The 20352-nt window shown below is 39.3% G+C and overlaps 1 protein-coding gene across 1 annotated transcript in view; it reads right to left on the bottom strand.

Annotated features, from left to right (window-relative positions):
* Positions 1 to 2563: 2563 nt before the first annotated feature.
* The window catches only part of ptpn9b (protein tyrosine phosphatase non-receptor type 9b), a 119516-nt gene continuing 101727 nt past the window's right edge, over positions 2564 to 20352 (bottom strand). Inside the window, exons 12-13 of the mRNA XM_051929906.1 lie at positions 9268 to 9460; positions 2564 to 4722 (exon numbers count right to left, since the gene is read on the bottom strand). Coding sequence (XP_051785866.1) covers positions 4499 to 4722; positions 9268 to 9460 — 417 coding nt within the window. The 3' untranslated portion in view covers positions 2564 to 4498. The remainder of the gene's footprint in view (positions 4723 to 9267; positions 9461 to 20352) is intronic.

Below are 20352 nucleotides of genomic sequence, written 5' to 3'. Positions count from 1 at the left end.
TAGTAGTGTTGTTGGTTTGCAGTGAGGAGACTCTGGAAGATTGTGTGTTAGCTTCCTGGTTCCTTCCTGTGTGGATAGTGCTTTGAATACTGAGAATCAGTATCGGTATATCAATGTAACGAAGTATTATTATTCCTATGTGTCCAGTGCGCTCTCTCTCCCGCACGCGCGTGCCTGTATGTGTGTGTGTGTGTCACACGCTCTCTCTCTCGCTGCACGTGGTCCTGCAGGCAAACACCGCAAAAATAATATATTGATTGCTGAACACTTCTTGAAAGACACAGTTGTCTAAAAGGAGGGAAAAAAATGAACATTTGCAAAATCCGTAACGCTCCTTTCAGTAAGTATAATGCACACGCGTTTGTCGGCCAGTTTTTGCCAGCCGACCGTCGTCGCACGGTCATTCAGCGATTCAGTTCCACAACAAACATGCCTCTTCTTACCTGGTCCTCACCCCTCCACCCTCGTTCTCTAAGCTTACACACCCCCTGGTCATGTGCCCGCTCGCAAGAGCAACTCACGGAGCCCCGACCACCAACTTTAAGACCATTGGATGAAGCAGGTGAGACGCTAATGAAACAGAGGCACAGGGCTTATTGATTTTTAAAGACTGCTTCCTTCATTGTGTTTTGAGAGGGAAACATACAATTGTCCGTGACTTACAATTGGAGGACTGCCGACGCTAATGAAACAGAGGCACAGGGCGTATTGGTTTTTAAAGACTGCTTACTTCATTGTGTTTTAACCTCAGTTGTAAAGGATTGTTTTAAGGATCCCATGGGATACCCCTCGCAAACCGTTTTACACGCTGCATATGGCGATTCACCTCCGCGAGAAACATGCCTCTATGAACAGTCAACGTGGCTCGGAGGTGCATGTGGCCTCAACGACAGACGAATATAATGACGCCGTTTTTTTCTGTGTCGTCGCGTCCGAGTTGGTGGGCGTGGCTCTGCGAGTTGTCGTCGCATCCAATGGTCTTAGAGTTGGTGGGCGTGGCTCCTTCCTGCGTGCGCCATGGGTGTCTTACTAGTCGGCGGCTTAGTGAATCCACGCCCCTTCCGGCGTGCTTTCCATGGTTGGCTACTTGTCTTCTGGCTTAGTGAATTATATATATAGATTTTCACGAGCAATGTTAGTAAAACTCTCCATTTGAATAAGAGAACTTGAAGCATGGCGACCACACACAGTGAGGTTAAGTAGCAGACGTGCCATAAATATAACAAGTTTCTTTACGCAGCCCACGCTTGTCCCATACAACATATTTGGTAGTTGGTAAACATTTGCGCTCAGCAGGCAGCAAAATGTCCATGTAATGCTGTTGTGAACATGTCGGACACCTTGTGATAAAGAAATGCAGCTTATTCACATTAGTGCCAGATCCTACAGGTTCCACATCATCCCATCGATTGCCTCTATCGATTTAAGGAGCTCAGGGACAATGTAAAAAAATTGTAAGCTCCAGGGATTCTAGTGTTAATGCATATAATGCACCCATGAGGAATAAGGAACACGAGTGTTATGGTCCTGGCAATCAGAAGAGAGACTTGTCTGTTTGATGTTGTGCATTTTACTGTATTTACCATGACGGAATGGAAAAAAAAGACAAAAAAAAAATGGGGTCAAGACTGCAACTGAACTCTGTGCACCTGTAAAGCCTTTGCACGGGCACTGGCTCTGTCAGACAGCACGTTACTGGCCGTCAGAGAAAGATGTGATCTCTCAATACTTTAGGAAAGTTAAAACTGTGCTGGAAAGTTATTATACAGCCATCTAATGACTTGCATCTTAAACAAACCTAATACTGGAAACACCTGACAGTTAAAACAAATAGAATGGTCCGGAAAGTCATTTCAGAACTGAAATTGAACACATTTTGTCCTAAAAAACACCACAAAATACTTAAAAGAAAATTAAACTAATATCAATCACCTTAAGAAAATACACCGATTGAAACAAGATTTTGTAGTCTGTGATTGGCAAACAAGTACATCCATTAAAACTGACCATTAGAAAATACTATCCATCCATTTTCCAACCCACTGAATCTGAACACAGGGTCACGGGGGTCTGCTGGAGCCAATCCCAGCCAACACAGGGCACAAGGCAGGAACCAATCCGCAGGACACACACAAACACACCCACACACACTAGGGCCAATTTAGAATCGCCAATCCACCTAACCAGCATGTCTTTGGACTGTGGGAGGAAACCCACACAGACACGGGGAGAACATGCAAACTCCACGCAGGGAGGACCCAGGAAGCGAACCCGGGTCTCCTAACTGCGAGGCAACAGCGCTACCCACTGCGCCACCGTGACGCCCTAGAAAATACTAATATTTAGTATTTTAAACCATTTGATGTGGAGAGAGTTCAATTCCCAATCAAATAAAAGAAAACCTTCATAATTTTAGTATAACATGATTTACAGTATACCTTAGAGCGTATCATTTTATTCAAATATGCAAAAATCCTTCCAGTACAGCAGACAACTATTCAGGAAACCTTTCAAAAGTATTGCCTACCTTTAGCAATGATAAATAAACAAAACTAACAAGTAATGAGAACTTTCATTTTTGAATTTTATTTTATCTAACACTTTGAGCCCTTTTCAGTACAAAAAAGGTTTAACATGTTGTAAGGTTCAGATTCTGCCCACAGATGTCTCCAATCCAACAAAAAAAAAAAAAACTGAATTGTTCCTCAAAAGCATGGCCAATTTTTTTTTTTTTTTTATTATTCAAAACGACAAACTGATTACATTCATAATTTATAACTCTTACTCTGTTTTAGAATGGTGTCCTTAGTGTATAGTACATTCACAATGTGCACATTTCCAAGATTCAGCATTTTACAATGTTTTGAAACTTTGTTACACTCATCCTGTATATAGTTTAAAAACGAATAAAATTTCATACATGGGTAGATTACATTATACAGAAAAAGGTTAGACATTGGTAGCAATGAATAATATGAAACAACTACACGATGAAGAAAGGTTCTCTACAGAGGAAACTTGGCTAGCCGATGTAAGCTGCATTGCCTTATTCTTTCTAAAATAACTGAAGTACACAATATGTCAGTTTCTACATTTTATCTTATACATAAACCTTTTACTTCAAGTGGAGTGGAGTGGGGTGGGATGACCATGACTGTAGAAATTGTATATATTTCTAAGATGTCATGCTAATTATTGTATTAAAAAAAAAAATACCTGACTAGACTGACTGATAAAACTAAATTAAACAAGATTCTTTAACTATGTATTAGCCACTGCTGGCCAACTCATCTTGTCTAAGCTAATTTCATTAAACCGGTTAATAATCAATGATTAAATTAATAAAGCTCTTCTATATAACTTTTCTGAAGAAGTAAAATAAAGATTGTTTTAGCATCGTACCAACAATCATTTATTAATACTGTCAATGTTTACAAAGCCACATAAATAAACAGAATAAACACGGTATATAAAATACAAAATATAACTAAAACATAAAAATTCTTTTCTTGGAGGGAAAAAAGGAAGAGAAAAAAAAAAAAAACTAGCAACAATAAGCTTTACCCCTGAGATTACAAACATATTCAAACCTTTAACGCAAATATATGTCAGTTGCTAGTCTGCATTATAGACAAATGTTCTACAGGCAAGTTGAAGGCACATATTATGTCTATATATTATTTATTTATACATATATATATATATATCTATATATCTATGTAAGGCAGTGTTGGTCACTAGACAAACCACTGCAATGTGTAGTGTCAAGGTGAACAACTGTGTCTTTAAATGTTTCTATTACGGCAGCTTAAAAGACTAGAGTTAAGGCCAATTTATACATGTGAATTACAAACTGGTAGGCCATTTGCATAAATTAGTGACCCACAGAAAGTAATGTGACATGTTTAGCATTTAAAAATGTTAGCCCGGAATAAAGAAGTTTTTGTTATGCCGATTTAAAAATCAGACTGTCACAAATGCTATAATGAATAAAAATATGACACATCATTATATGGAGCTTGTGTCAACTGTTAACAGACCAAATGAGCAAAGCAGATACAAACTTTGGTTTTTTGGGTTGCAAGAAACAATCACTGAGAACTGTACAAAAACACAATTAAAGGAAGGGAAAAAAAAAAAATCAGACAAAGAGAAAAAACACACAAATAACACAAAATTTCACTGTACAGAGGCCATAATTTATAACTTCAAATTAACTTTTTTTTTTTTATAATCCATTCAAGTTTTCCATTGTACACTTCTCAAGCACAAGTGTGAAACAAAAACAAAACAAACAATGTGTTGGTTTCAAGTTTGTCATTCCCATGTGCAATTTCTTTACCTCTTTAATGCTACACTTTATAAGACACCAGTTTTACAGTGCTTTATTCTAAGCTTTTAAAACTGTAGATCTGATAAGTAACAATAGATCATAAATGTAACAGTATCAACAAGTACACCACAGCGTCTTAACCAAACTTCTCATTCACTCACTCACTCACTCACTGTCCGTCTCCAAATCTGTGTCAGACCACTCCACAGGAGCCAGTAAGCCTCTTCTTTGGGCATACTCTATAATAGCCATATAACAAAAATAATACTGGTCCCAGGTTTGAATGCTGAATGCACGTTGAGTTCTCATTCTCTTCACTGTTTGGTTGATGTCCACTGTACCGATATCTTCTAGCCTGGACAAACAGATGTCCAGAGTGCAAAACGTACCTATGATGGAAAACAAAACATAAAATCTACATTACCCTCATTTAAATAAAAAAAGACAACTAACCAAAAAACAACTTTTACAGCCCACGAGGAAAACATGGTAATCAAAAAGGAATACTCAGATGAAATGAAACACAGCAAAACTTAATTTTTCAATATTGATGAACTTTTTTGGTGAAGGGGCATACAGTGGTGTGAAAAACTATTTGCCCCCTTCCTGATTTCTTATTCTTTTGCATGTTTGTCACACAAAATGTTTCTGATCATCAAACACATTTAACCATTAGTCAAATATAACACAAGTAAACACAAAATGCAGTTTTTAAATGATGGTGTTTATTAATTAGGGAGAAAAAAAATCCAAACCTACATGGCCCTGTGTGAAAAAGTAATTGCCCCCTTGTTAAAAAATAACCTAACTGTGGTGTATCACACCTGAGTTCAATTTCCGTAGCCACCCCCAGGCCTGATTACTGCCACACCTGTTTCAATCAAGAAATCACTTAAATAGGAGCTGCCTGACACAGAGAAGTAGACCAAAAGCACCTCAAAACCTAGACATCATGCCAAGATCCAAAGAAATTCAGGAACAAATGAGAACAGAAGTAATTGAGATCTATCAGTCTGGTAAAGGTTATAAAGCCATTTCTAAAGCTTTGGGACTCCAGTGAACCACAGTGAGAGCCATTATCCACAAATGGTAAAAACATGGAACAGTGGTGAACCTTCCCAGGAGTGGCCGGCCGACCAAAATTACCCCAAGAGCGCAGAGACGACTCATCCGAGAGGTCACAAAAGACCCCAGGACAACGTCTAAAGAACTGCAGGCCTCACTTGCCTCAATTAAGGTCAGTGTTCACGACTCCACCATAAGAAAGAGACTGGGCAAAAATGGCCTGCATGGCAGATTTCCAAGACGCAAACCACTGTTAAGCAAAAAGAACATTAGGGCTCGTCTCAATTTTGCTAAGAAACATCTCAATGATTGCCAAGACTTTTGGGAAAATACCTTGTGGACTGATGAGTCAAAAGTTGAACTTTTTGGAAGGCAAATGTCCCGTTACATCTGGTGTAAAAGGAACACAGCATTTCAGAAAAAGAACATCATACCAACAGTAAAATATGGTGGTGGTAGTGTGATGGTCTGGGGTTTGTTTTGCTGCTTCAGGACCTGGAAGGCTTGCTGTGATAGATGGAACCATGAATTCTACTGTCTACCAAAAAATCCTGAAGGAGAATGTCCGGCCATCTGTTCGTCAACTCAAGCTGAAGCGATCTTGGGTGCTGCAACAGGACAATGACCCAAAACACACCAGCAAATCCACCTCTGAATGGCTGAAGAAAAACAAAATGAAGACTTTGGAGTGGCCTAGTCAAAGTCCTGACCTGAATCCAATTGAGATGCTATGGCATGACCTTAAAAAGGCGGTTCATGCTAGAAAACCCTCAAATAAAGCTGAATTACAACAATTTTGCAAAGATGAGTGGGCCAAAATTCCTCCAGAGCGCTGTAAAAGACTCATTGCAAGTTATCGCAAACGCTTGATTGCAGTTATTGCTGCTAAGGGTGGCCCAACCAGTTATTAGGTTCAGGGGGCAATTACTTTTTCACACAGGGCCATGTAGGTTTGGATTTTTTTTTCTCCCTAAATAATAAAAACCACCATTTACAAACTGCATTTTGTGTTTACTTGTGTTATATTTGACTAATGGTTAAATGTGTTTGATGATCAGAAACATTTTGTGTGACAAACATGCAAAAGAATAAGAAATCAGGAAGGGGGCAAATAGTTTTTCACACCACTGTATTTCCCATATGAATCTGTACAAGACCCTCTTTTTGATTAGATGAATTGTGTGGAAGCTTACTCCCATCACTCAAAACAAAAAAAAAAAAACCAAACGGTGTGTATTATTTGCAACAGTATTTCCTCATTTCACAAGAATTATTACATTATTTCACAAAAGTATTACATTATTTTGCACTAATAATTGCACTATTTTACAAAGATATAGGTTGCTATTGCCAGTAAAGTACAGCATAGACATGGTTCAGTCATCTAGGAATGGAGTTACTGGGCAGTCATGTGACAAGAGGTGAACAAAAGTTAATTATATATATATATATATATATATATATATATATATATATATAAATATATATATTGTGAGACTTGCCCGGACACCACCAGACTGAGACCACATCTTTATCAAAAGATTTCTTTTTATTGTCGTCCACACAGCACAAGTCTATTCAATTCACAGTCCCGCACAACTCACAGTGCTTTAGCCCCAGTCTCCCTTCTCCTGGGCCTTCTCTCGCCTTGTCCCTGGGCCACCTCTACTCTCTCTCCAGGAGCTTCGTCCTGCTCCTGCTCCCGACTCCAGCTCATTGATAGGAGGGAGGCGGCCCCATTTATCCTCACCCGGATGAGTTCCAGGTGCTCTGCCTGATGTCACTTCCTGGTGTGGCGAAAGAGTCAGGAGAGCACCCAGAAACACTCCGGGTGACCCTGGAAGGATCATCCTCCATTGGTGTGGCAGCATTAAAATAGTCCTGGGCTCCATGAGGCTCAGGGTGCCCCCTGGCGGTGACCAGAGGCCCCAACGGTCTCTTCTAGTCCAGGGTGGTTGCCCCCTCGTTGCCCGGAGGACGAACACGCCACCACCTCGTCCTTCCAGGCGCCCCGGCCGGGTCTGATCCCTAGCCGCGTACCACAAAATATATATTATATATATATATATATATATATATATATATATATATATATATATATATATATATATATATATATATATATACACATACACACACACACACAGTATATACTATGCAATTATTGCATTAAAAGTTGCATAGTTAGATCCGGACCACCCTATATAATAAATAAATAAATAAGTGTGTGTGTATATTATATATATATATACACAGTGGGGCAAAAAGTATTTAGTCAGCCACCAATTGTGCAAGTTCTCCCACTTAAAAAGATGAGAGAGGCCTGTAATTTTCATCACAGGTATACCTCAACTATGAGAGACAAAAAAAGAAAAAAACAATCCAGAAAATCACATTGTCTGATTTTTGAAGAATTTATTTGCAAATTATGGTGGAAAAAAAGTATTTGGTCAATAACAAAAGTTGATCTCAATACTTTGTTATATACCCTTTGTTGGCAATGACAGAGGTCAAACGTTTTCTATAAGTCTTCACACACTGTTGCTGGTGTTTTGGCCCATTCCTCCATGCAGAGCTCCTCTAGAGCAGTGATGTTTTGGGGCTGTCGCTGGGCAACACGGACTTTCAACTCCCTCCAAAGATTTTCTATGGGGTTGAGATGTGGAGACTGGCTAGGCCACTCCAGGACCTTGAAATGCTTCTTACGAAGCCACTCCTTCGTTACCTGGGCGGTGTGTTTGGGATCATTGTCATGCTGAAAGACCCAGCCACGTTTCATCTTCAATGCCCTTGCTAATGGAAGGAGGTTTTCACTCAAAATCTGACGATACATGGCCCCATTCATTCTTTCCTTTACATGGATCAGTCGTCCTGGTCCCTTTGCAGAAAAACAGCCCCAAAGCATGATGTTTCCACCCCCATGCTTTACAGTAGGTATGGTGTTCTCTGGATGCAACTCAGCATTCTTTCTCCTTCAAACACGACAAGTAGAGTTTTTTCATCTGACCATATGACATTCTCCCAATCCTCTTCTGGATCATCCAAATGCTCTCTAGCAAACTTCAGACGGGCCTGCACATGTACTGGCTTAAGCAGGGGGACACATCTGGCACTGCAGGATTTGAGTCCCTGGCGGCGTAGTGTGTTACTGATGGTAGCCTTTGTTACTTTGGTCCCAGCTCTCTGCAGGTCATTCACTTGGTCCCCGTGTGGTTCTGGGATTTTTGCGCACCGTTCTTGTGATCATTTTGACCCCACAGGGTGAGAACTTGCGTGGAGCCACAGATCGAGGGAGATTATCAGTGGTCTTGTATGACTTCCATTTTCTAATAATTGCTCCCACAGTTGATTTCTTCACACCAAGCTGCTTACCTATTGCAGATTTAGTCTTCCCAGCCTGGTGCAGGTCTACAATTTTGTTTCTGGTGTCCTTTGACAGCTCTTTGGTCTTGGCCATAGTGGAGTTTGGACTGTGACTGTTTGAGGTTGTGGACAGGTGTCTTTTATATTGATAATGAGTTCAAACAGGTGCCATTAATACAGGTAACGAGTGGAGGACAGAGGAGCCTCTTACAGAAGAAGTTACAGGTCTGTGAGAGCCAGAAATCTTGCTTGTTTGTTATTGACCAAATACTTATTTTCCACCATAATTTGCAAATAAATTCTTTAAAAATCAGACAATGTGATTTTCTGGATTTTTTTTTTCTCATTTTGTCTCTCATAGTTGAGGTATACCTATGATGAAAATTACAGGCCTCTCTCATCTTTTTAAGTGGGAGAACTTGCACAATTGGTGGCTGACTAAATACTTTTTTGCCCCACTATATATATATATATGTCATGCTTTCAATAAATCTGATAAATTTTACCTGTTCTTCCAATTCCTGCACTACAGTGCACAACTATGGGAGGATTCCATTCTAATCCCATGGCCTGGACTGCCTTCTCATGATGAGTCTTAACTTGAGCTCTAAAATCCAACATGGCTGAAGCACTCTTTGGAACACCAAAATCAGGCCAGCTCATATAAAGAAAGTGAGAAACATCTCTACTTTCTTTTGCCTATAAGAACCAAAAAGTACAAACATTACATTATAATAAATATTTAGGAATAATAAACATACAACACCAAAATATGAAAAAGGAACAAGATGATGAAATTAATATGGACAAGAATTACATGAGCAAGTATCACAAAGCATGTGATTCAACTATCACGTGTATGGGGGAGCCACGGTATAAACAATTTCATTTTGAACTCTGCACTACCAGAAGACTTTTTGTCAATGCAGTTTTAACAGTCATTTCCCATTTTTTATTTATTATTAATTTTAATTTCACTTCTGAATCTTAATAAAAATGAAGGAACAAAATAAAAGTTTTACTCAGAGAAAAAAAAAAGTCAGTCAATCTATCACTCTTGTATGCTACTATTATAATTTAATATTACCATTTCTCCTCGGTCAACTATTGCAGCTTATTTGGACATTGATGCTTATATATAAAATATCTTACACATACAGGAGGCTCTAAATAAGTACTATGAACAGAACACACCACTGTGATTGTCCGGCGTGGCTTCATATCCTTCAGCAGCTACTGAACCCAGAACCATAGTCATGACCGATACAGGACAGGCAAATAGGGATGCTTAATGAATAAGAGGTGGATGTAAAACAGTCTGGTGCTTTTATTTTTATATAACAGCCACTGGTCCAAAACTCAAACTGCAAATAAGTGCAGCGCTCCTTCAACAAATAAATAATTCATAAAACACAGGGTCCAGAGGAGATTAAAAAACAAACAAACATTTCCATAACATGAGGTTAAAACTCAGGCAGGTTTTCCAATGCCCACTGACTAGTGCAGCTAACCATTAATTCATTAACCATTAAACTTGGGTCCCCCATCACCAGTCCTTTGACATACATGGGGCACAACACCAAGCAGCCCCCGCCCACACATCACCTGTCACTAGTCTTTCAGCATCAATGGGAGACACAGCATAACAGACTGCTCCTACTGCACCCATTACAGCCTCATCAAGTGCTGGACACAAGCTTCTCGCTCTGGGGCTCACTTCCTGACCACTTGCCTTCATTCCTCACAGCACAGGCATTCCCATTCATGTCTCTCACTCTCTCTTTTACTTTCATTTACCTCTTTTCCGTCATATCTGTTTTCATTCCTTTCTCTATTGTTCTCTTTGTCTCCTGCCCAGACTCTCTTTTAAGCTGCTGCCAGGCACAGGTGCCACAATCGCCGACTCCGAGGTGCAAATGAAGCATCTGACTGACCTGCCTGCATCTGCACGTGAATGCACGATCAGTCAAATATCTCAACTAACCTCAGAATGGTGCGTACATGTATTCAAGTAGACTTCCACCAGCCAGGAGCCAACCCGCCCTAAATTATCTCTCTATTATATAAAAAAATGCTGAGACGAGACGTGACTTTTTCAGAGAGATAATTTCAAGTCCCGCGAGACAAGGCTTTGTGCTAAGAGATTTAACCACGGCCATGGTCCACTCACCTCTCATTCATGTGAATGCTATTGTCAGAGCTAACAAATGAAAATGATTACTCGGTGAAATAATGGAATAGCGAAAAGAGATCAAATGTATGGACATAGGTGATATGACAAAAGTAAGTAGATATTGTTCTGCTTTAAAGTTTAAGTCGGAGACTTGTAGATCGTCTAATTTGTGTTGCCATATGAGAAAAGTAGTGCTATTTCCCAATGAAGAGGCGTATCCGCGAGAAATAAAAGATTTGGTGAAAGTGAAATCCACAAACACTACAGGCAAAATATCTGAATCTACAATAATCTGTTCGCATCATTCAATGCTCAAAACGTAGATTTACACGATTCAGAACCATATGTTTTGAGAACCTGTGGTCCCACAACAATTAAAGCTACAACAAGTTTAATTTCAAAGAAACCACAATTCGGTTAGGTTTATATTTATGATCACAGAGAAGCAATGAAACATAGAATCGAAAGAGTAAAATGATCGGACGTATTAGAAATTCTACAGCCAATAATGGATACAAATCCATACGTCCAAAAGTATTGCACTTTACACAAAATTTATCTGAAAAACACAAAGTTTTCTGGGATTTCTATATGAATCCGAAAGATCATGCTCACATATATAATAAACCAACATGTGACAAATTGTCAGCGATAACAGTTTTGAAAGACGGAGATATCAAAGACAGAGTTGATATTTTTGTTTAACGAAAAGCAAAGCACGATTCGTCGCAAACGGCAGATCCAGGAAATGACAAGCGCGTAGGACCCGCACAGGGGTTAGCGAGCGAAGCAAGCAGGGGGCAGAGCCCCCTAGTTTACTTAAATTTAAAAAACACACAGTGCCATGAAGCTCTCTCATCACAACTACACTGCTCCAAAAAGGAGAAATGACAGTACAGGCAACTTACAAACAACTGCTCTGCGAAAATCTGCAAATATGAAGAAAATCATTCAATACTAAGTTTTCATCATCAAGGCACAATGAAGCTGCATTTTCTTAGTTAACAAAGACAGAGTTTCAAAGGTTCACTACTCCCCTTTGTGCTAACATTTGATCATTATCACAGTCATTGCAAGTAAACTTCACTTCGGCCTGAAGAACAGAGTAGGGCTGGATATTGGTGTGCACAATGCTTGCTTACACACTACTGTTCAGTCATTTTTTTTTTACATAGTTAGGTCCATAAATATTTGAACAGTGACAACTTTTTTCTAATTTTGGTTCTGTACATTACCACAATGAATTTTAAATGAAACAACTCCGATGCAGTTGAAGTGCAGACTTTCAGCTTCAATTCAGTGGGGTGGACAAAACAATTGCATAAAAATGTGAGGCAACTAAAGCATTTTTTTTAACACAATCCCTTCATTTCACGGGCTCAAAAGTAATTGGACAAATGAAATAACTGGAAATAAAATGTTCATTTCTAGTAAGTGGAACCTCAGTTCACGAACATCTCAGTACACATACAAATTGGTTTACGACCAAAAAGTTTGCCAAACTTTTGCCTCGGTTCACAACCACACACTCGGTATATGAACAAGCCAATTTCCCTTTTGGTTTGTACATGTTCAGTCTCTCCCTGTGCATTTCCTGTGCAGCAAGCAAGCGAGAGAGAGCGAGACACACACACACACACACACACACACACACACACACACACACACACACACACACACACAGAGGCAGCGCAAGAGAGTGACAGACGCACACACACAGGCAGCGCGAGAGAGAGGGGGCTGGACGCATAAGGTAGGAAGGCAGTCAAAGAATGTATTAAATTACGGATTTTTTCAAATGTCCATTTTTTCCCTGTGCTTAAAACTCATATATATATAAAAAAAAAAAAAAAAAGTGTTTTTAGCCAGCGGTTGGTAGCGCCATAGCGCGAACTATTACAGTGTTAGTTTTCTCTGTTGTTCAAGGTTTTCTCAGTGTTATTCAATGTTTTTACATTTAGCTTACTATTATGCTGTGCATTCTATGGTTTAATTAACTATATTTGTGCTTAAAAACTTAAAAAAAAAATCTATATATTTACATACAGTTCATATGGTCTGGAACGGATTAATTGTATTTACATTTACATCATTTAGCAGACGCTCTTATCCAGAGCGACTTACAACAGTGTTTGTTAGTTTTTTCCGCATATCCCTTGGGGTCAGAGCGCAGGTCAGCCATTGTACAGCGCCCCCTGGAGCAATTACAGGTTAAGGGCCTTGCTCAAGGGCCCAGCAGAGTAGGATCTCTTTTGGCACTGACGGGGATTCGAACCGGCAAGCTTCGGGATACCAGCGCAGATCCTTAGCCTCAGAGCCACCACTCCCCCTTCAACATACAATCCTATGGGGGAAATTGCTTCGGTTCACAACCAAATCGGTTTACGAGTTTTGTAACGAATTATGGTTGTGAATCGAGGTTCCACTGTACTTGGTTGAAACCCCTTTGCTGGCAATGACAGCCTAAGTCTTGAACTCATGGACATCACCAGATGCTGGGTTTCTCCTTTTTAATGCTCTGCCAGGCCTTTACTGCAGCGGCTTTCAGTTGCTGTTTGTTTGTGGGCCTTTCTGTCTGAAGTTTAGTCTTCAACAAGCGAAATGCCTGCTCAATTGGGTTAAGATCAGGTGACTGACTTGGCCATTCAAGAATTTTCCACTTCTTTGCTTTAATAAACTCCTGGGTTGCTTTGGCTGTATGTTTTGAGTCATTGTCTATCTGTATCATGAAACGCCGCCCAATCAATTTGACTGCATTTAGCTGGATTTGAGCAGACAGTATGTCTCTGAACACCTCAGAATTCATTCGGCTGCTTCTGTCCTGTGTCACATCATCAATAAACATTGGTGTCCCAGTGCCACTGGCAGCCATGCACGCCCAAGCCATCACACTGCCTCCCTCCACCGTGTTTTACAGATGATGTGGTATGCTTTGGATAATGAGCTGTTCCACGCCTTCTCCATACTTTTTTCTTGTCATCATTCTGGTAGAGTTTGATCTTGGTTTCATCTGTCCAAAGAATGTTTTCCCGGAACTGTGCTGGCTTTTTTAGATGTTCTTTAGCAAAGTCCAATCTAGCCTTTCTATACTTGAGGCTTATGAGTGGCTTGCACCTTGCAGTACACCCTCTGTATTTACTTTCATGCAGTCTTCGCTTTATGGTAGACTTGGATATCCCCTGGAGAGTGTTGTTCACTTGGTTGGATATTGTGAAGGGGTTTCTCTTCAAGATGGAAATGATTCTGCGATCATCCACCACTGTTGTCTTCCGTGGACGTCCAGGTCTTTTTGTGTTGCTGAGTTCACCAGTGCTTGCTTTCTTTCTCAGGACGTACCAAACTGTAGATTTTGCCACTCGTAATATTGTAGCAATTTCTCGGATGGGTTTTTTCTGTTTTCGCAGCTTAAGGATGGCTTCTTTCACCTGCATGGAAAGCTCCTTTGACCGCATGTTGTCTGTTCACAGCAAAATCTTCCACATGCAAGCACCACACCTCAAATCAACTCCAGGCATTTTATCTGCTTAATTGATAATGACATAACAAACTTGCCCACACCTGCCCATGAAATAGCCTTTGAGTCAATTGTTGAATTACTTTTGAGCCCCTGAAATGAAGGGATTGTGTTAATAAAATGCTTTAGTTGCCTCACATTTTTATGCAATCGTTTTGTTCACCCCACTGAATTGAAGCTGAAAGTCTTCACTTCAACTGCATCTGAGTTGTTTCATTTAAAATTCATTGTGATAATGTACAGAACCAAAATTAGAAAAAAGTTGTCTCTGTCCAAATCTTTATGGACCTAACTGTATCTTGCTCATTTTCTAGTATTAATATTCATGTATAATAATAACAATAAAAGTACATTTTAATTGCACCTTCCTAGACACTCAGATAAAACTATAAACCAGAATAATTAAAAATAAGTGAATAAAATAACACTTAACAATAAAACAATCAGAAAAATTGTCGATCATTTAAAAGCCTGTACAGCAGCTGTCCTTTTGTCTCACTGCCTTGTCTCGTGGGATGTTACAGTGTCTCTGAGAAAATCATGTAGTGTCTCCTTCCAAGATTTTTTTTTAATAATACAGAGATAAAGAAACAGCATCTAGAGGGAGAGTATTAACACTAGAATTACCAAAACCTACGAAAAAACTTGTATCTGTGCCACAATGTTTTCCGAGAAGTACTATACAGGTCATAAAATGAATAATTCCAAATATCATATATACCTATGTCTCTGGTTTTTGTCAGTGCAGCTTTGACATCATGGACCATAAGGCGCATACTAATTCAGCGTAAGCAGGAACACTCAATAACACTGAATAAAGAAAATCAAGTGACAATGAGATACGAAGAAGGCAGATATACCAGCGTTTGTGTGTCAGCTTTTATCCCTCCAGATCTGAGAATTTCCAGTTTGATCGTCTCAAAACACCAGTAACATCTAACAATTATTCCCAGTCCCATCTCTTTTATGGGGGGTGGTGAGGAGAGTAGCATGTATCATGATCGTGGCAAGAGAATAAAAGTGAAAAAAAAATGAATTATTTCCATTCTAAAACTCCAGCACTTCATGCCCAGATAATCAAGGCTGGAACTGGGTGAACCTCTTGCCCGTTCTGCGGCGGTGGTGGGATGGCATAATAGGCTGCTTGTCTTGATCAGCACATTTACAAGACAAAAGACGCTGACGGAGAGGTGCGAAGGGATTTAAGGTGGACCAGACTTACGAGTATTTTCATAGGCTTTGGTAATTCTAGTGTTAAGAAGGAGGGTATTTCAAAGTTAAGGAGTTGTTTATGTAAAAGCCCAACCTCAAACAAAAGACAGGTGGACCAATAAGACAAGACAACCACCAGAATAAGGGGAGTGCAGTGAATGAGCTGATATATAATGTTTCAGAAGAGCTTTTAAATATGTGGGGTCAGACAATGGAGGGCTTTGTGAAGGGTCTCAAAATCAATACTGTACTGGGAGGCAATGAAATTTATACAGAACAGGGGTGATGTGACTATGAGTTTTAGTTTTGAAATAACTGCAGCTTATTTTATATGTTCAGCCAGGATACAGTACATTAGAGAGATACAATTGTCTAGATTTGAGGTGAAAATGCATAATATAGTGTTAAAGAGTGTGATGGATGAAGATTTGAAACTTATAAAAGATGAAATGAGACTGAAAAAGACAGGGTGCTGGGAAAAACATCAAAGATTTTAACTTGAGATTATAAAGGAACAGAAATGTTGTTGAATGTAGATTTTAATGTTTTCAAATTTTAAAAGTGTAGCTGTAAAGCCTATAAAGAGCATTTCAGACTTATCACTATTAGGCTTGGATGGATGATGTACTACTGTATCTTGATTTTGTTATCATGGAGACAAATATACACAGAGGATGGTAGAAATACAAAGCTGGATATTATCTTAAATGTCATGGCTCCAACACAGATTTGTGAAAGAGTTATATAAGAAGCAAAAACACTGAAGTGTTGCTATTCATCCCTTAGCATGCAATATTAAACCGGCCATGGGGAAATCAGTTTGAATTTAAGTCCAACCACTGTCTGTCTGGAACTTCTACTTACAGTCATATGAAAAAGTTTGGGAACCCCTCTCAGCCTGCATAATAATTTACTCTCCTTTCAACAGAAAAGATAACAGTGGTATGTCTTTCATTTCCTAGGAACATCCGAGTACTGCTGTGTTTTCCGAACAATGATTTTTACTGAAGCAGTATTTAGTTGTATGAAATTAAATCAAATGTGAAAAACTGGCTGTGCAAAAATTTGGGTCCCCTTGTAATTTTACTGATTTGAATGCCTGTCACTGCTCAATGCTGATTACTTGCAACACCAAATTGGTTGGATGAGCTCATTATGCCTTGAACTTCATAGACAGGTGTGTCCAATCATGAGATATAAAGGTATTTAAGGTGGTCAATTACAAGTTGTGCTTCCCTATGACTCTCCTCTGAAGAGTGCATGGGATCCTCAAAGCAACTCTCCAAAGATCTGAAAACAAAGATTATTGAGTCTCATGGTTTAGGGGATGGCTACAAAAAGCTATCTCAGAGGTTTAAACTGTCAGTTTCGACTGTAAGGAATGGAATCAGGAAATGGAAGGCCACAGGCACAGTTGCTGTTAAACCCAGCAGGCCTGGCAGGCCAAGAAAAATACAGGGGCGGCATATGCGCAGGATTGTGAGAATGGTTACAGACAACTCACAGATCACCTCCAAAGACCTACAAGACCATCTTGCTGCAGATGGTGTATCTGTACATCATTCTACAATTCAGCACAATTTGCACAAAGAATATCTGTATGGCAGGGTGATGAGAAAGAAGCCCTTTCTGCACTCACGCCACAAACGGAGTCGCTTGTTGTATGCAAATGCTCATTTAGACAAGCCAGATTCATTTTGGAACAAAGTGCTTTGGACTGATGAGACACAAATTGAGTTATTTGGTCATAACAAAAACAGCTTTGCATGGCGAAAGAAGAACACCGCATTCCAAGAGAAACACCTGCTACCTACTGTCAAATTTGGTGGAGGTTACATCATGCTGTGGGGCTGTGTGGCTAGTTCAGGGACTGGGGCCCTTGTTAAAGTTGAGGGTCAAATGAATTCAACCCAATATCAACAAATTCTTTAGGACAATGTTGAAGCATGAGTCACAAAGTTGAAGTTACGCAGGGGTTGGATATTCCAACAAGACAATGACCCAAAACACAGTACAAAATCTACAAAGGCATTCATGCAGAGGGAGAAGTACAATGAATATCATTGAAAATCTATGGGATGATTTGAAGCAGGCTGTCCATGCTCAGCAGCCATTAAATTTAACAGAACTGGAGAGATTTTGTATGGAAGAATGGTCAAAAATACCTCCATCCAGAATCCAGACACTCATCAAAGGCTATAGGAGGCGTCTAGAGGCTGTTATATTAGCAAAAGGAGGCTCAACTAAGTATTGATGTCATATCAATGTTGGGGTGCCCAAATTAATGCACCTGTCTAATTTTGTTATGATGCATATTGCATATTTTCTGTTAATCCAATACACTTAATGTCATTGCTGAAACACTACTGTTTCCATAAGGCATGTCCTATATGAAAAGGAAGTTGCTACTTTGAAAGCATAGCCAATAACAAGCAAAAATCCAAAGTATTAAGAGGGGTTCCCAAACTTTTTCATATGACTTATATATATATATATATATATATATATATATATATATATATATATATATATATAAATTTAAATATTATCCAATCCCTTAAAAATCTCACTATTAAAATCAGAATGAAACAGAATGAAATTGAAAAAAGGACTAACAGAAATTATAATATCAAACACTAATTTCAACCTCTCACAGTTCAGTACAGTTAATGTTTTTTTTTAACCAAATATGACAAAGAGGTCTAAATAAAGACTTGTTGTCGTACGGTATGCTAGATTTGCCAACTGCTGTTGCTGATCTCGTTGCTGAAACAGGATGTGACTGAAAAAATAAGGGACATATCAAATTCACAAAACTGCATGCCAATTTTCGAGCATAGTTGTACTTGCCCTCTTTTGCTACAGCCAACATTGTGCCGCCCCATGGAGCCTATACTGTATGAAGAGCTAACAGTGTTGAGTGCTATGGCAGACAGACTGGACAGATGCAGTCTGAGTTCTTGCCTGGCCAAAATACCACAACAGAAGGACTGCACAAATGGAGACACAACCCAGTTCGAATACCCTATAATCTTGTCCCGGCTGGGATCAAACTGTAATAAATGGACTGGGTGAACATAGATACCTGGAGCAGTTCATATCCCCACACGGAAGGTGGCAGTGATCCTCGAGGCTGATCCCAATCAGTACACCCTCAGGGCTGCATGGCAATTGGGAGTACTGAAGTACAGCTCTGTCTGGGTCCTTGGGTTTGGCCAGAGGGCAATGCTGGGGGATGATATCATTGGTTTCCATGTGACCGGGGAAGTGCAGTACGGTGACACCAAAAGAAGTCCCAGGTCTTATTTGAAAAAAAGCCTGCTGGCTCACATCAGAGAGTCAGAATCAGAAGGCAGTGGGCAACACTGAGAAATTTGTAAGATGATATATTTTGCTACTGATGTTTCGATGGGTACTTCTTGGAAAATTGTGGCAGACAAATATTTTTTATTTGAACCCAGAACTGAGTTGGGCTTTACTGTGTCTAAGGTTTGCGACTCAGTGGTAACTTCTTGTGGTTACAACGGTTACACAAGTTCCATTGCATATTTCTTCCTATGCTTTTTCCATTTTATCATCCTGTCGTTGAGACATAAAATATGAAATCAGCAAGAAAGCTTCTGTTTGCAGTGTCCAAAACACACATGTTGCTTATTCCCTGTCACTGCATTATATTTCATTGGTTGTCAGCAATTACGCACACAGATCCCCCCTCCTACGACAAAAGACGAAATCAAACAAGTCGTGGACTAGTTGGAATAAGACGCTGGGATTGGCAAACTAGGCAAGTGCACTTCACAGGAGTGCAATGCAGTTGTCAAATATTGCTCTGTGCATTCCTCGTTTCTGATGCATGTGTTTGTGACAACAAAAGGCATCTGGAAACAATCCTTTTATCACATATTCCTGGCACTATTTTTCCCAAAGTAAGGAAATGTTTTCCATTTGCTTGTGTCAATTCTCACATAATTAAGGATGTAAAAATAAAACCGACAACATGGCATGCAAAGTTTACTGTGATTTTGTCTTTCAAGAGGAGGGGGTGAAAAGTTGTTGTGCATGAAAACTAAGTGCTGAGCTACAGTGCACAGCTGGTTTTCTTTTAAAATGGCCGAATGTCATAATATTGGTGTTTATTTTTTTCCTTCAAAAATTACATACATAAACAATTTTTACAATGTGTGTGTAAGATACAATGCGTGCAAGATGTGCATCGATACTCGAGAACTGGCTTGAAAAATGGACACATTTGGTTATGTTTTTAAGCTTTTAACCCAGGTACCATAGCCTTCAATGTAAGACACCAATGCTAGAAGGTTAAGTTTTTAAAATTACACAATTATACAATTTTCAGAGACAAATGCATATGCCATGTTTGTAAATAAATAACTGACTTGAAAAACACATCTTATTGTTTAAGGCAATCGAGTCCTTAAAAAATAAGTATTGTAATCTGAAATGTATTATTCTTTGGTCACAGTTTGGATAGTGTCCTACTTACTGCATTGTAAGTTATATCGACCATAAGAAATTACTAATTTGAACTAAATAAGGGAAAATGCTTCCTTCAAACCCAATGAAAAAGTAACAATCCCAATTAACTCCACTATGACTAAAATTGCAATCTCCATTAATTAAAATGGAAAGTTCACAAATACAGTCACAGATCTAAAGAAATTATGCTAAGATGTC

This window comes from Erpetoichthys calabaricus, chromosome 7 (genome assembly GCF_900747795.2).
Source record: "Erpetoichthys calabaricus chromosome 7, fErpCal1.3, whole genome shotgun sequence".
In the NCBI taxonomy this organism is placed as follows: Eukaryota; Metazoa; Chordata; class Cladistia; order Polypteriformes; family Polypteridae; genus Erpetoichthys; species Erpetoichthys calabaricus.
The sequence above is the reverse complement of the archived record's forward strand: the minus strand, read 5'-3'. Positions and strand labels throughout refer to the sequence as shown.